This window comes from Carex rostrata, chromosome 14, assembly GCF_964058835.1.
Source record: "Carex rostrata chromosome 14, lpCarRost1.2, whole genome shotgun sequence".
Classification (NCBI taxonomy): domain Eukaryota; kingdom Viridiplantae; phylum Streptophyta; class Magnoliopsida; order Poales; family Cyperaceae; genus Carex; species Carex rostrata.
The window spans coordinates 3,256,600-3,271,053 of NC_135931.1; the positions used below are offsets into that span (position 1 = coordinate 3,256,600).

At 33.9% G+C, this 14,454-nt stretch overlaps 3 protein-coding genes across 3 annotated transcripts in view; all 3 read left to right on the plus strand.

Moving 5' to 3' along the window:
• LOC144564928 (protein NETWORKED 3C-like) overlaps positions 1–14,454 on the plus strand; it is an 88,887-nt gene that overhangs the window by 53,425 nt on the left and 21,008 nt on the right. The gene's annotated exons all lie outside the window — the stretch shown is intronic.
• LOC144565653 (pyruvate decarboxylase 2-like) lies at positions 1,690–4,302 on the plus strand. The gene is made up of 6 exons (XM_078315470.1): positions 1,690–2,316; positions 2,429–2,592; positions 2,695–3,345; positions 3,454–3,571; positions 3,670–3,858; positions 3,967–4,302. Exons 1-6 carry the CDS (start codon positions 1,795–1,797, stop codon positions 4,135–4,137), a joined length of 1,815 nt encoding a protein of 604 aa, XP_078171596.1. The 5' UTR covers positions 1,690–1,794; the 3' UTR covers positions 4,138–4,302.
• Positions 7,703–8,138, plus strand: LOC144564933 (uncharacterized). The gene has a single exon (XM_078314520.1). It carries the CDS (start codon positions 7,776–7,778, stop codon positions 8,025–8,027), a length of 252 nt encoding a protein of 83 aa, XP_078170646.1. The 5' UTR covers positions 7,703–7,775; the 3' UTR covers positions 8,028–8,138.

Consider the following 14,454-nt stretch of genomic DNA (forward strand, 5'->3'; position numbering starts at 1 on the left):
AAAATTAACTTAAAAACTCACACTTTTGACCGCTTGACTTGATACCAAATAAACTCAAAAACTTATAAATTTTACATGTAAACGCACAACTAATGAAGTATATCGGTTTGAACGGTTTGGATTCACCATTTGAACTCGATTTGATAGGTTTTGGAGTTAGTGTTATATAGACTGAAATGACACTGATGTTATATTAGCCATACTCCGTAATAATTCATACTTTAGTTATTAGTATGAATACTTTTCTCGGTACCTATCAATATGTTCAAGCACCAAACAAATTAATTGATTTAAGTTACTTTACAATATTATTATTCACACTTCAATGTGTAAGTATGAATACTTAATATGTTATATATATTTTTTTAGAAATATAAATGTCATATGTAAAAAATTCATACTTCACTTATAAGTATGAATACTTTATTCAGTACCTATCAATATATTCAAGCACCAAATAGATTAACTGATTTAAGTTACTTTACACCATAGCAGTTCATACTTAAATGCGTAAGTGTGAATACTTGAAATTTTAGAAATTATTATTTTTACAAAAACTATCGTGTTGGTGATTGTGCGGTGGTAGTCCTCCCAGGTAGTTAATTCACGAAGCACATTTAGGAATTTTTCATAAATATTTTACAACATAAAAATTCACACGTTAATTTGTAAGTATGAATACTTCATATTTTAAAAATAAACATTTACAACAATTACAACGCAGACACTTGAGATGGTCATTATATATCCGCTTCTTGGTTTTCTGTTTGTGGTCCCTATCGTAGTCGCTTTCAAGGGACGCTTACCCCCCCCCCCCCCCCCCCCCAAAGTCGGTAGTGATTCCCCATGTAGTTAATGTCAAAGACACGTCTGTGTGTTTCTTATAAATAATTTATAATATAAATATTCACACTTTACTGAATAAGTATGAATACTCAACATTTTAGAGAATAATACTTGACAATGTATGAATACTTGCACACCGAGTTATGAATACTTGAACGACGAAGGACCTGAAAGTACTTCATCATGGATCTCATTTGAAAGAGAGAATTATGTAGAAGATATTCGTGGTTTAAGATTCGTAAAATTTCTCACATATTGTTAGAAATATTGACGAGATTAAATAGACAAAAAAAAATTCAATTCTAAAACGTGTAAAAGATGAGTGTGTAAAATAAAGTTGATATCCAGTTTTATTTTTAATTCTTAATATCTTAGGTATGAATACTTAATATATCATATGGTAATACTTGCGCGTATAAGTATCCATACATGTGCACCTCAGTTGTTAATTTTTTCAAATATAAGTGATCCTCAAATTAAATAGTTAGTAGTCATCTATGTAGTTAGTGATTTCTATTGTACTTATACATTAGTTAGTTAGAGGAACATTTAGAGGACTGAAATAAGAAAACTGTTAGTCGATCCCTAAAATAATATCTAGATTTCGATAAAAATATCTACGTAAATAAAATAACATAAGTACACCAATATGTACGGAGCCGCAACAACAACGCACCTAGTTAAGACATGAATTCTCTGCTGGCTCCCGCCAGCCAAGTTTTCCGTGGGAGATGCAATACGAATTAAATTAACCTTCTTCCTCTTCACTCTTTTCGTCCGTTATATATTGGCTCGCCGCTCTGCTCCTTTCCATCCAACGCAAGTCCAAAGCTATTACAAAGATATTACAAAGATTCCAAGCAATTCCATTAATAAACCAAAACGTTTTACAGAATTGCTCTCCTCTTCTGACTTCTTTTTTAGTGCTGCTTTCTCCACTCACTCTCCATGGGCATTGAGATCAACTCCATCGACTCTTCTTCCAAGGCAACAGCCAACGGTGCGGTGGGCTGTCCTCCGGCGACCGCCTGCCACACGATCTCACCCGCCCCACCGACCACTGCATCTGAGGCAACCCTTGGACGCCACCTTGCTCGCCGACTGGTCCAAGTTGGTGTCACCGATGTCTTCTCTGTTCCCGGTGACTTCAACCTAACCTTGCTCGATCACCTCGTTGCCGAGCCCGAGCTTCGCCTGATCGGCTGTTGCAATGAACTGAACGCTGGATATGCCGCTGATGGATATGCGAGGTCTCGTGGTGTTGGCGCCTGTGTGGTCACCTTCACCGTCGGTGGGCTCAGTGTGTTGAATGCCATTGCCGGTGCGTACAGTGAGAACCTGCCGTTGATTTGCATCGTAGGTGGCCCCAACTCGAACGATTATGGCACAAACCGGGTTCTGCATCACACTATCGCGTTGCCTGATTTCTCCCAGGAGCTGCGGTGCTTCCAGACCGTCACCTGTTACCAGGTAAATTTAATTAGATAATATAGAGAGGTAAAAAAAATGCTTGCCTATTCGATGCTTTTTTTTTTCTTTTAATGTTTCAATTTGTATCTTGTGTGTTGGTTCTTCAAATTAGGCGGTGGTGAACAACTTGGAAGATGCACACGAGCAGATCGACACGGCAATTTCAACGGCTCTTAAGGAGAGCAAGCCGGTTTATATTAGCATCAGTTGCAACCTTCCTGCCATCCCTCATCCCACCTTCAGTGGCGAGCCAGTCCCTTTCTTTCTCAACCGCAAGTAATGATTCTGGCCTTTTCTTTCATAATTTTTTTATTGGTACTGTTCCAGTAAAATAAATTGGTGATTGTTAACCACCTGTACTTTTTTTGCATAAATCAGAGCGAGCAACCAGATGGGCCTAGAGGCGGCAGTTGAGGCGACCTTGCAGGTCCTAAATAAGGCTGTTAAACCAGTTATGGTAGGTGGACCTAAGATCCGTGTGGCGAAGGCTGGAGATGCTTTTGTCGAGCTAGCTGATATTTCGGGTTTCCCGGTGGCTGTCATGCCATCAGCAAAGGGTCTTGTTCCAGAGCAGCACCCACACTTTATCGGTACATACTGGGGTGCTGTCAGTACCGCCTTCTGTGCAGAAATTGTGGAATCTGCCGATGCGTACATCTTTGTGGGCCCCATTTTCAATGACTATAGCTCAGTTGGCTACTCTCTCCTTTTGAAGAAAGAGAAGGCAATCATTGTGCAACCTGAGCGAGTAATAGTTGCCAATGGACCAGCCTTTGGTTGCGTCCTCATGAAAGATTTCCTTCATGCTCTTGCAAAGAGGGTTACGAAGAACACAACTGCTTTTGAGAATTACAAGAGGATCTTCGTGCCAGAGGGACAACTGCTCAAGTGTATTCCCAAGGAGCCCCTGAGGGTTAATGTCATGTTTAAGCATATACAGCAAATGCTTTCTGGTAATACTGCAGTGATTGCTGAGACTGGTGACTCATGGTTCAATTGCCAGAAACTCAAGCTTCCGGAGGGTTGTGGGTACTATATCCTCTCACCAAACTTTTATTTTGGTAATAGTATAGTTGTTACAAATTATGTGGATGTTGAACTTTTCATTTTAATTACAGATTGTTATTGACTTTGTAGGTACGAGTTCCAAATGCAGTATGGATCAATCGGCTGGTCTGTGGGGGCAACCCTTGGCTATGCACAAGCAGTTACTGATAAGCGTGTGATTGCTTGCATTGGTGATGGTAGTTTTCAGGTAGACTATCTTATTGATCTAATCCTCATTTTTAAATATGTTAGTTGTTCGAGATGTTGAATATATAGCTGATTTTCAAAAATTGTGGAATATCTCAGGTGACAGCTCAGGATGTGTCAACTATGATTCGTTGTGGCCAGAAAACCATTATATTCCTGATAAACAATGGTGGCTACTCAATTGAAGTGGAAATCCATGACGGCCCGTACAATGTCATCAAGAACTGGAATTACACCGGCCTCGTGGATGCCATCCACAATGGCGAGGGCAAATGCTGGACTACTAAGGTTTGTCTTGTTTCATACTAAAATTCCGATGCTCAACAAAGAGAATACATTTAAAATTTTAAAATTTTATACTAAAAAATTATTATTTCTTGGGGGCAACTAACACAGGTTACATGCGAGGAAGAACTGACTGATGCTATAGAGACAGCTTTGGGACCAAAGCAGGATTGTTTGTGCTTCATAGAGGTGATTGTGCACAAGGATGACACCAGCAAAGAGCTGCTTGAGTGGGGGTCCCGCGTGTCAGCTGCAAATAGCAGGCCCCCAAATCCTCAGTAAACTCTCAGCTGTTAGATCGTTGGGAATAATTTTGCTTGTATAGTATGTTCATTGGGAGCTTTGTTGTTTGCCTTTTATTTTGTGAATTATGTTATTGAACCGTTGTGTATAAAGACCACTTTGATATCGTCACTAGTTATTTAATTATTTTCTTTTTTCCTTGTTCATCATATGTTTATCATGGATGTAATCACTTTAATGTTTAATCCAGTCGTTTATTTTCAAATCGGACATTCCAAACCACCCTTACTGTTTTAACTAAAAATTTGAAAAGCTTTCTGGTTGAGAATGATCAGATGTCTGAAGTCTTGACGTTTGGGAACGGCATAATACACCAATAATTAAAGTTTCAAAACAGTAACAGGTGGTAGTGAATAAATAAAACGATGCAAGTGAGAAAATTGACATGGCTATTTCAAATTTTCAATGGCTCTCGAGAAGAGCAAGACGGTGTACATTATCATGATCAGTTGTAACATGATTTCCTAAGATCGGGAAAATTAACAGATAATATTCAATATTTATTATCTAAATGCTCATAAATCATTTGTGAAAAAATTAAATAGATACATCAAATATGATATCAATTTCTTCTAAAATGTATTTATAGTGTGATGTGTGTTTCTGTTGATGTTTAATTTTAATCAATTTTGACCGCATATATAATTCTAAAATCATTAAAATTGACAAATAATACCAAATATATATATGTCGTCTTCTTTTTTTAAATGCTGACAGTGGCTGTCAGACCAAATAAATATGTCATTTATACGATGCTCATAAGTTTTTTTGCAACAATCAACTGATGCATCAAATACTCAAATATGATGCATAAAATTATGTTAAAATGTATCTTACAATGCGTTATGTGTGGTGGTTAATGTTTTCAATCAAATTTTGCCACAGAGTCTGAAAGCTGCGGCTGATGCACTAAACAAAGGAAAAAGCTGGGTCCCCATTAGAGTGCGAAAAATAGCACGGGGTAGGGATGTTCATTTGGTCTGGTTTATTCAGTTTTGAACTGAACCGAATTAGTTTGGACTAAATGGTTTGGTTCGGTTTGATTTTTAAAACAGAATTATAACTTCAGTTCGATTTGGTTTGAAAATTTTTAAAACCGAAATAACCAAACCGACCGAACTTTTATATATTATGAGTTTCGTCCGGACCGTCCTTGTTTATTTCTTAATACTCCGATTTATTTCTTAATTAATTGCTTTAAATCTATGTTGCATGAATATGGATACGGGTATCGTATCGGATACGATACGGATACGGCGATACGGCAATTTTGAAAAATCTAGGATACGATACGTCTATTATATATATTATTTTTATTATTTAATTATTATATTTAGATTAATAATAATCATAACTTGAACATATTTGTACAATAAAAACTAAGGATTAACCTCAAGTATATATTATATATGATAGATACTAACATTTATCACAAAAATTCATGTAGTTCAGTGGCAAAACCTTTTGGCATTCAACAAAGTAACGGGAGATCGAATCACGCTGAAGCAAATTTAATAAGAAAATCTTTGAGCCGAAGATAATTGAAGCATATACATAAAATTTCTGGGCCTAAATAGAAGGGAATGGGCCGCGCCCCTTATTTAATTAAAACATGCATGTCAGATAGGAGCAAAACTCACGTATCCTGCCGTATCCTACAGTTTGAGCACGTATCGGAGACTGCTGATACGCCAGTTGGCGTATCCGATACGTATCGTGGCCGTATCGGACGCGTATCGGTATCCGATACGTGTCCGATACGGATACGAAGCCCATATAGGAGTATCGGGGTAACATAGCTTTAAATACTTTGATTTATTTCTTATAATCTCAATTTATTTATTAATACCCCGGTTTATCTCTTAATATACTTCGGTTTTTTATAAATCAATTGCTTTAAATAAAAAAATTAATATATTTCGGTTTGAACCGAATAAACTGAAATAAAACTTTGGTTCGGTTCGGTTGCAATGTTAAATCGGTTCGGTTCTATTTTTGAAACTGAATTATAACTTCAGTTTGCCTAGTTCGGTTCGGTTTCAACCAAACCGAACCGATGAACACCCCTAGCACGGGGTAGCCGGCTCTGTTACGAAACGGCACGGTTACGGTACATAATAACACGGCACGTGTGTCGATTACGTGTCGTGTTTCACGTGTTCCGTGTTGTGATCATTTTTCGAAAATTTGGCACGTTATTCGAAATATCTAGTCACAACATGACACGGTACGTGGTCATGAGAGTCACGTGTAATTAGAACCGTTATATCTTGATCAAATGGTGAATATTAAATAAATTAATCTAAATTACGATCAAATGGTCACGCAAGTCACGTTTGGTCACGACACGTTTAGACACGGCATTACTCACGTGGCGTGACTATTCGCGTGCTATGATCACCTCTTGACATTTTAGTCACGGCACGGCACGTGAAAAATTAACATAGTGACGGCACGAGACTAAAGTTACGATATATTAGTGACAACACAGTACATTTTTTTTCCACTCTAGTCTCTATTACATAAGTTTGCCAAAGAAAGTGAAACGAAAAAAAATAAAAATAAAGAAGAAAGCAAAACAGCCCCTAGTATATGGACATGGAATTCTCAAAACCAGTGTCCAGCTTTCCTCTCCAATCAGTCCCGAAATTTTTATTAATAGGAAATATATTAAATAAGTATCGAGATTAGAGAACGCTTTTGCGTTTTATCGAAATATAGGGAAATCGTTATGGTTTATTACGGCCTCTGGCCGTTATGACTTATCACGGCTAGCATTAACACTTAATTAATTACCCATTCTAACTGAACCGCGCAAGAAAAAAACCGGAAAAAAAACCATGGCCGTTACTATCTATCACGGCCAGAGGCAGAAAGAAAGAAAAAAAAAAGAAAAAGAAAAAGGGCTGGCCGTGATAACCCATCACGGCCATAGGTTAAACAATTTTTTTTTTTTTTCGTACCTAGCCGTTACTGTTCATCACGGATAGAGATTTTTTTTTTTTTTTTTTTTCTCTGGCCGTTCTAATCTATCACGGACAAGGTTTTTTTTTCCATTTTTTTTATGGTTCAATTAGAATGGTTAAGCTTGTTAATTAGGTGCTAACTCTGACCGTGATAAGCCATAACGGCCAGAGGCCGTGATAAACCATAACGGTTTTTCCTATATCTGAATAAAACGCAAAAGCGTTATCTAATCTCGATATTTATTTAATATATTTCCTATTAATAAAAATTTCGGCCAATCAGTCTGTGCATGAACCTCTAATCGCCTCCATACCCTTGAATTCGTATCCTCTGCATTAACTCAAAAGAGAATCTTTTGAGTTAATAAATCTTGACCATTAAATCTGTTTAAAGATTCTTGCAGATTAAATCCGCACTAATATTATAGAACTCTATATCATAAGGAGAGATCGGATTGACTCCGTTTAAAATCAGACGGTTAAAATTTATTAACTCAAAATATTACTTTTTGAGTTAATGCAGAGGATACGCATTCCCCATAGTCCCATCTCTATAAATGCACATCACACCCTTCTCCTTCAAACAACTACCAAACCTCCACAAAACTAGAAATCAATTACACGAAAATAAGAGAAAGTAGCACGATTCAGATGGCATCTAAAGGGAGAGTTTCATTCGTTGTAGCAGCGAGCATCAGTGCAGTAGAAGCTTTGAAGGATCAGGCCGGGCTTTGCCGGTGGAACTATACCTTGAGATCTATGCAAAGCAGAGTGAAGCAAAACATGGGAGCCTTGTCTCAAGTTAGAAAGGTTTCTTCAGGAGTTGATTTGAATGAGAAGGCGAAGAAATCAGAGGAATCATTAAGGACAGTTATGTATTTGAGCTGCTGGGGTCCTAATTGAGTTTCTTTGATTAGGATTAGGAAGAAAATAGAGATGGAAGTATAGTTTTATAAACTTAATTTGTAATTGTACATTTATGCAATAATTATTTAAGCTCAGATTTTGGTTTCATTTCATTAACTTTGTAACTGATCTTTATACCCAAAGCAACATTAATAAAACAAAGAGAAAAGGTAATGTCCCCCGGGCTATAGTCCCCCAAAAATTCCCGTGTATAAAAATTTTTCCTTTTTAGCTTAGTTCTGACGCGTTTTTAACTGTCACAACTGCCATAATTTCAACTACTATAATTTTAAGTACACTATGTATGTTTACAAAATTATATGTGTATGTTTATAGGATAATATGTGTATGTCTACAGGATAATATGTGTATGTTTACAGAATATTTCAACTGCTATAATTTTAAGTACACTATGTATGTTTACAGAATTATATGTGTATATTTATAGGATAATATGTGTATGTTTACAGGATAATATGTGTATGTTTACAGGATATTATGTGTATGTTCACAGAAGGTGGTCCCCAACAGCTGTCACGCGTTTTCAACAGCTGTCACGCGTTTTCGACAGCTGTCACGCGTTTTTAACCGCTTTCACGCGTTTTTAATAGCTTTCACGCATTTTTATGTTTACAGAATTTGTTGAATTAGTTTACAGGATTTAGTATTGATTTTTACAGAATTAGTTGAAAATCTCCGGGAATTTTTTAGGGCTGTTAGCTGCTTCCTAAAACAAAATCCCATTTCCGTAGTGATATCAGCTTGCTCAATATTGGTTTTATTTCTCAAAATCCTTCTATTATTCCAACAAATCAATAATTTCTATTAACATTAGATTCAATGATAAATCAACATCTCCAATAAAGTAACCAATTGCATAACCCGAAATTTTTGTTTATACAATAATAAAAAAAATTCAAAACACTTGTTTAGTTGAGAATTCGAAATTCACTCAGATTGTCAGTTAACTCTGCGTCTCCAATCTAAAGACCTCCAAATAAATTGACGGCTCATATATATATATATATATATATATATATATATATATTTGGCACAGGATTGTTATGAAATTTGGAGGATGAAAAGGGAATCGCCAATTGTTTTTAGTGCATGTCTCACAGAACCAATTGGGATTCGTCTGTAAAAAAAAAATTGGGCCGAATGACTAATTGACGACCTCCTGTTTTTGAAGTCGTTAAATGAATTGGTGGTGGTGAATTTCGAATTTTTCATCAAATTAGAATGTTTTGTTTTTTTTGTGTGAATATGATAGAAACAAAAAACAATTGCATAACTATACTAGTTTGTATATTTCCAAAAAATATTTACCACATACGCAGTTAGAATTATTTTTGAAGAAAACACAATTAGAATTCTAAAATCCTTCTGTTATTCTAGTTCTCGTAATAAATGAATCTGTGGTATTAGTAGACCTAATCTTGCCACTCAAAATTTCAAAATTATAATCGATAATTTTTTTGCCAATTAAGTATCCTTTAAGTTTTGATCTGGAACTTCTAATCGACAACGAAAAATGTTTATTTTCTGAAATAAAATGTTTAGTTTAATTCTAGAGTATGTTGATAATTTTTTTTTTACATTTTCGGTGCTGCAAGCAAAGTTACACTTCCTGTAGGTCATGTTTGGTTGTGGAGTAAAGTTAATGAGAATTAAATTGTTTACTCTATCTTACTCCTCATATTTTACATCTTGTTTAATAGTTTATATCATAAATTAAATTAATTCACATGAAGGACTAAGATATTGAGAAATTAATCCAAGTCTATGACAGTGGACCTCACAGGTGGAGTAACTTACTCCGAATTAGTTCACCTCTTACTCCACAACCAACATGGCCGTAGGCTGTAGGTGCCATATGAATCTTGCCTTCTCTGATATTTGTTAAATTAGTGCTTAATTTTGATCTCCGTTTTTGTTTTTTTTTTTAATCAAAATTAAAGATCAAGTTATTAAATTATATAATATTCATAAAAAAAAATTCATTTTTGAGTTTCTGATCACGTGATCTTTCAAATAAGAAAGAGTAGATATCCAATTTTAATTTTTAATTTTTTTAAAGTATTAAGAGTTTAAAACATTAATTTGATTTCTTTGATTAATTATGTTGGATATTCTATTGTCAAGATTTACTCCTGCATAGATTATGTGAAGTAGAAAAACAAAAGGCACTCTTTCCTGCTATCGATAATTTTTTCTTAAATTTCCAAAAAAAAAAAATTATAACTGTGGTGTGTATTTATTGAGATTGAAGTGGTATGTGGAAATTAATGTGCTTTACATAAAGCAATGGCCTGATGCGAGAAGAAAGTAGACGCTGGGTTTTTCAATTCCATGTCCAAGATACCAGGGACTGTTTTTGTTTGTTTATTTTCTTTACAAGACGGCTGGACACGTGTGTCCGAACTTGCACACGGATAAGCGTTAAGAAGACGTGTGCTATTTTAAAAGTTCCTTTGTATGACTAGAGTGGAGACGGGGGCGGATTCATCTTGAGTCAGAGGGGGCAACTGTCTCCATGTGATTTTGAAATTCAGTAAAAAAAAATACGGATTCAGTACTATTTTGTATTTTTTTTTGAACTAAAAATCTCGTCAGATCAGTTTAAAATTATTGTTAATAAAAAATTATGTTTTTTAATATAAATTTTATAGAAATTTATGAATTCGGATCAACTTTTTGTTTTTTAATATGTAAAATGATATTATTTTGTTATTTTTATTATTTTTATTATTTTTTATTATGTTGATTGTTTTTTATCTAGTATCCGATTAGTTAATGGATTCAAACCCTATAAGCTATTTGAATATGATTCTTGTCTCTCTTTAGCAGAAATTCTGCGTCCGCCCCTGAATGGAGAGGACGTGTCGTGCATTGTTGTGATTAAGTTATTTTTTCATGTGCCGTCTCATGATTAAGTTAATTTTTTACATATTGTGACTAAAATGTCAATGAATCGTCACAGCATGCAAATAGTCATGCTACGTGAGTTACGCCGTGTCTAAACGTGTCGTGACCAAATGAGACTCGCGTGACAAGTATTGTGTGACTCACGTGATCATAATTTTTGTTACTTTATTTAAGATTTATCATTTAGTCAAGATTTAACGGTTCTAATTACACGTGATTCGCATGACCAAGTACCGTGACGTGTTGTGACTAGATCTTTTGCATGATGTGCCGTGTCAAAATTTCAAAAAATCGATGATCACAGCACACGAATAATCACGGTACAAAATACACGAGTCAAGACACGTAACCGAGACGCATATTGTCGTAACCGTGCCGTTCCGTAACGAAACCGGTTGCCATTTTTCCCACAGTATGGGTAAGACCAGGGTTCTAAATAGCTAGCTATAGCTTTTCCGGACCATAAACGCTAAGTTATGAGATAAAATTGCGCTAACTCAGCTACGACCGCTATAGCTATAATAGCTGACCGCTATTACCGCTATATGAGACCCGCTATAGCTACCGCTATGCTACATGGTTTTTTTTTTGCAATTTATATGGACTTCTGTACTTCTATTCTTATTTCTAATGCTACATGGTCTTCTACGATAAGTATACTAAATCAAACTATATGCTTCTATCTTTATTTGTGATTTATTCTATCATTCTATATCGAGAAATATTTAAATACTAATTATTCATTTTGATTACTCTTTTTATAGTATTCATTTGTAAAATTATTATCGTTCGTTTCAATTTAAAACTGATTTTGATTATTATTATAATTATAAAATGTTTAAATATGTATATTGACTTCATTTACCTTATAAAATTAATTGCTCTTTCTCTATTATAATATGTAATATCATGAAGTATAAACTATTAAATAATGTTATTTTTTAGATTTTTTTTCCCTTCTTATTTGTGTAATAGATAAAAAGTATAGACTTAGATTAGTTGTCATTTAGTTGTTACATCAATTCTCTAATATTGATTATGTTGATAATTAGTAGAAATATAGAATATAAAGTTTGAAAAGGGAAAATCGCTATGTGTGATAGCTTCCGCTATAGCTACGCTATTCGCAATAGCTTTTTTTTTTGGTCTCCCCGCTATACCGCTATAATCACTATTTAGAACCTTGGGTAAGACCATAACGTACGGAATAATGTAAGTTTATGAAACAACATTTAATATTAAGCTAAAATTGAACAAGTACTGTATATTTTCAATATCGACGCAATTAATGTGAGTTATTATTTTTTGTATATTTTCAATAATGACGCAATTGGTGTTAGTATTTTATATATTTGCAATAATGACAAAATGAAGTAAATATATTCAATTCTATAATAAAATGAGTTTATATACTTAATAATCTCCATTCCACTATTAAGTACGTAGGGTGTCCGATCTGCTGACGGCTACGATTGAAAGATGAAATTTCAGATTTAATCCTAGCCCTCCAATTACATAATATGTCTTCTTTTGATTAAATGCATCTAAATAATGTGTAGAAGTCTAAATTAAATTAAAAACATACTCGCCACATGTACTGTCACACGATGCATTATAATTAAAATTAAATAAATTCTGAAATTGAGCGATATAATATGTTTCCTTATTTCATTCATTCCTTATTTCTCTCTTTTCAATTTAGCGATATAATTATGTTTCCTTATTTCTTTCATTCCTTATTTCATTCCTTATTTTTTTTCTATGTTTCTATATGTTGTAAGAATTCTAGAAATATTATCAATTTTGTTTCTCTATAGGTCTATACATATCACAATAAAAATCAATTAAAAATCTTAGAAGCACAAATCAGTGAGACAGGAAGAAGGGAAAAAAAAACAAAATTGGAAAGGTCATCAAAAATATGAAATCATTGGTACTTAAAATCTGTATTTGTAATTTCAGATTTATTCATTCAGTTTGCTTACGACATGGGTATTATATCTAATCAGCTGTATCATATATTCTATTTTGTATAAATTAATTTAAAATTAGAAAGTTATTATTTCAAATCATTGGTACTTAAAATATAGGATCATCACATCATCAAATTGTTATAAGAGAAAATGATTCAAAATAATTAAAAATACAAAATCATATAATTCTATTCAAAGATCATGTCCCTCAATTTTTGAATAATTATTAATTTTATTGAATGTTTTTTTTCATAATTTTTTTTCTTTTATAGTATGTCCCGTTGCAACGCACGGATATAATACTAGTAACTTAATATAAGTGCAGATATTGAATATTAAAGGAAAATTGTACACTTAGTACAGCCGAAAGGCATGATTAAATTTTATAGAATATATGAAATTTTATTTTTTATAATAACGGAATAGGGGGAGAATTTTGTTTAAAAAAAAAATCATATTAAAGTAAGTAATAAAATGTTGAAACCAATAGTGTCTTATGATTATAAACATTGGCAATATTCGGCCTCAGGAATTCAGGCATCCGGTGGGAATATTTTTATCCCTAGAAATTATTAAAATTAAACATACGGAAATAAGAAATAAAAAGAGTATCTCGTTTTTTATTAAAATATTATAGATCGAACTCAATGATTCAGATTTATGTTTTTTTCTTTCTTTTTTTCTAGTTTGAATTCAGACCGTGCGATTAGAGAAGAACCAAGCTCTAGTTCACATATGATTTCAGAAAAACACATAATATTTGAATATGAAACATTGAATCAGATTCATATATTTTGAATCAGACTTAATAAATCATTATTTTTTTTATATTTATTAAAAATGAGATACTCTTTCTATTTTCATATTACTGAATTTAATAAAATATATAGATAAAAAATTTCCCATCTAATGCCTGGTGGGACCCACTTTGATGCTAAACTCCAAGTCTGCATCGTCTGCATTAACTCAAAAGAGCATCTTTTGAGCTAATAGATATCGGTTGTCTGATTTTAAATAGAGTCTATCCGCCTCCCACCTAAAATATAGGGGTCTTCAATATTAGTCTGAATTTAATTCACACGAATCTTAAAGCTCATCGGACAGTCTAGATATATCAAACTCAAAAGATTCCTTTTTGAGATAATGCAGAGGATACGAATTCCTAAACTCCACTCCTTTCGCTTTGGTGGTTGATAGCTGCTTAAACAATCTGCCCCTGGTTATTGGGACATGGAATTTCCAAAACCAGCACCTCAATTCCACAAACCACCGTCTATTCCCCTCACTACCATACTTGAGTTGTCGACATCTGATTTATTTATTTTTTTTGTTTTTTATGTCGCCATTATCTTCTAACTTTATCTCCACATACTACTGCTACATCTCTATAAATTCATTCACCTACTGCCTTCCTCTCCATCCAACGCAAAACCAAAATCCTTATTAGAAGTATAAAGCAAAATTAACCAGAATCCGTACACCCCCAATTTCTGGAAACCAGAAAAACTAAAGAGAACATGGCA

Excerpts from the sequence above, each read along its gene's own strand:
- LOC144564933 (XM_078314520.1), top strand. The coding sequence starts at position 7,776 with ATGGCATCTAAAGGGAGAGTTTCATTCGTTGTAGCAGCGAGCATCAGT.
- LOC144565653 (XM_078315470.1), top strand. The coding sequence starts at position 1,795 with ATGGGCATTGAGATCAACTCCATCGACTCTTCTTCCAAGGCAACAGCC. Across the intron at positions 2,317-2,428 it reads AGACCGTCACCTGTTACCAG|GCGGTGGTGAACAACTTGGA; the intron begins GTAAATTTAATT and ends TCTTCAAATTAG. Across the intron at positions 2,593-2,694 it reads CCTTTCTTTCTCAACCGCAA|AGCGAGCAACCAGATGGGCC; the intron begins GTAATGATTCTG and ends TGCATAAATCAG.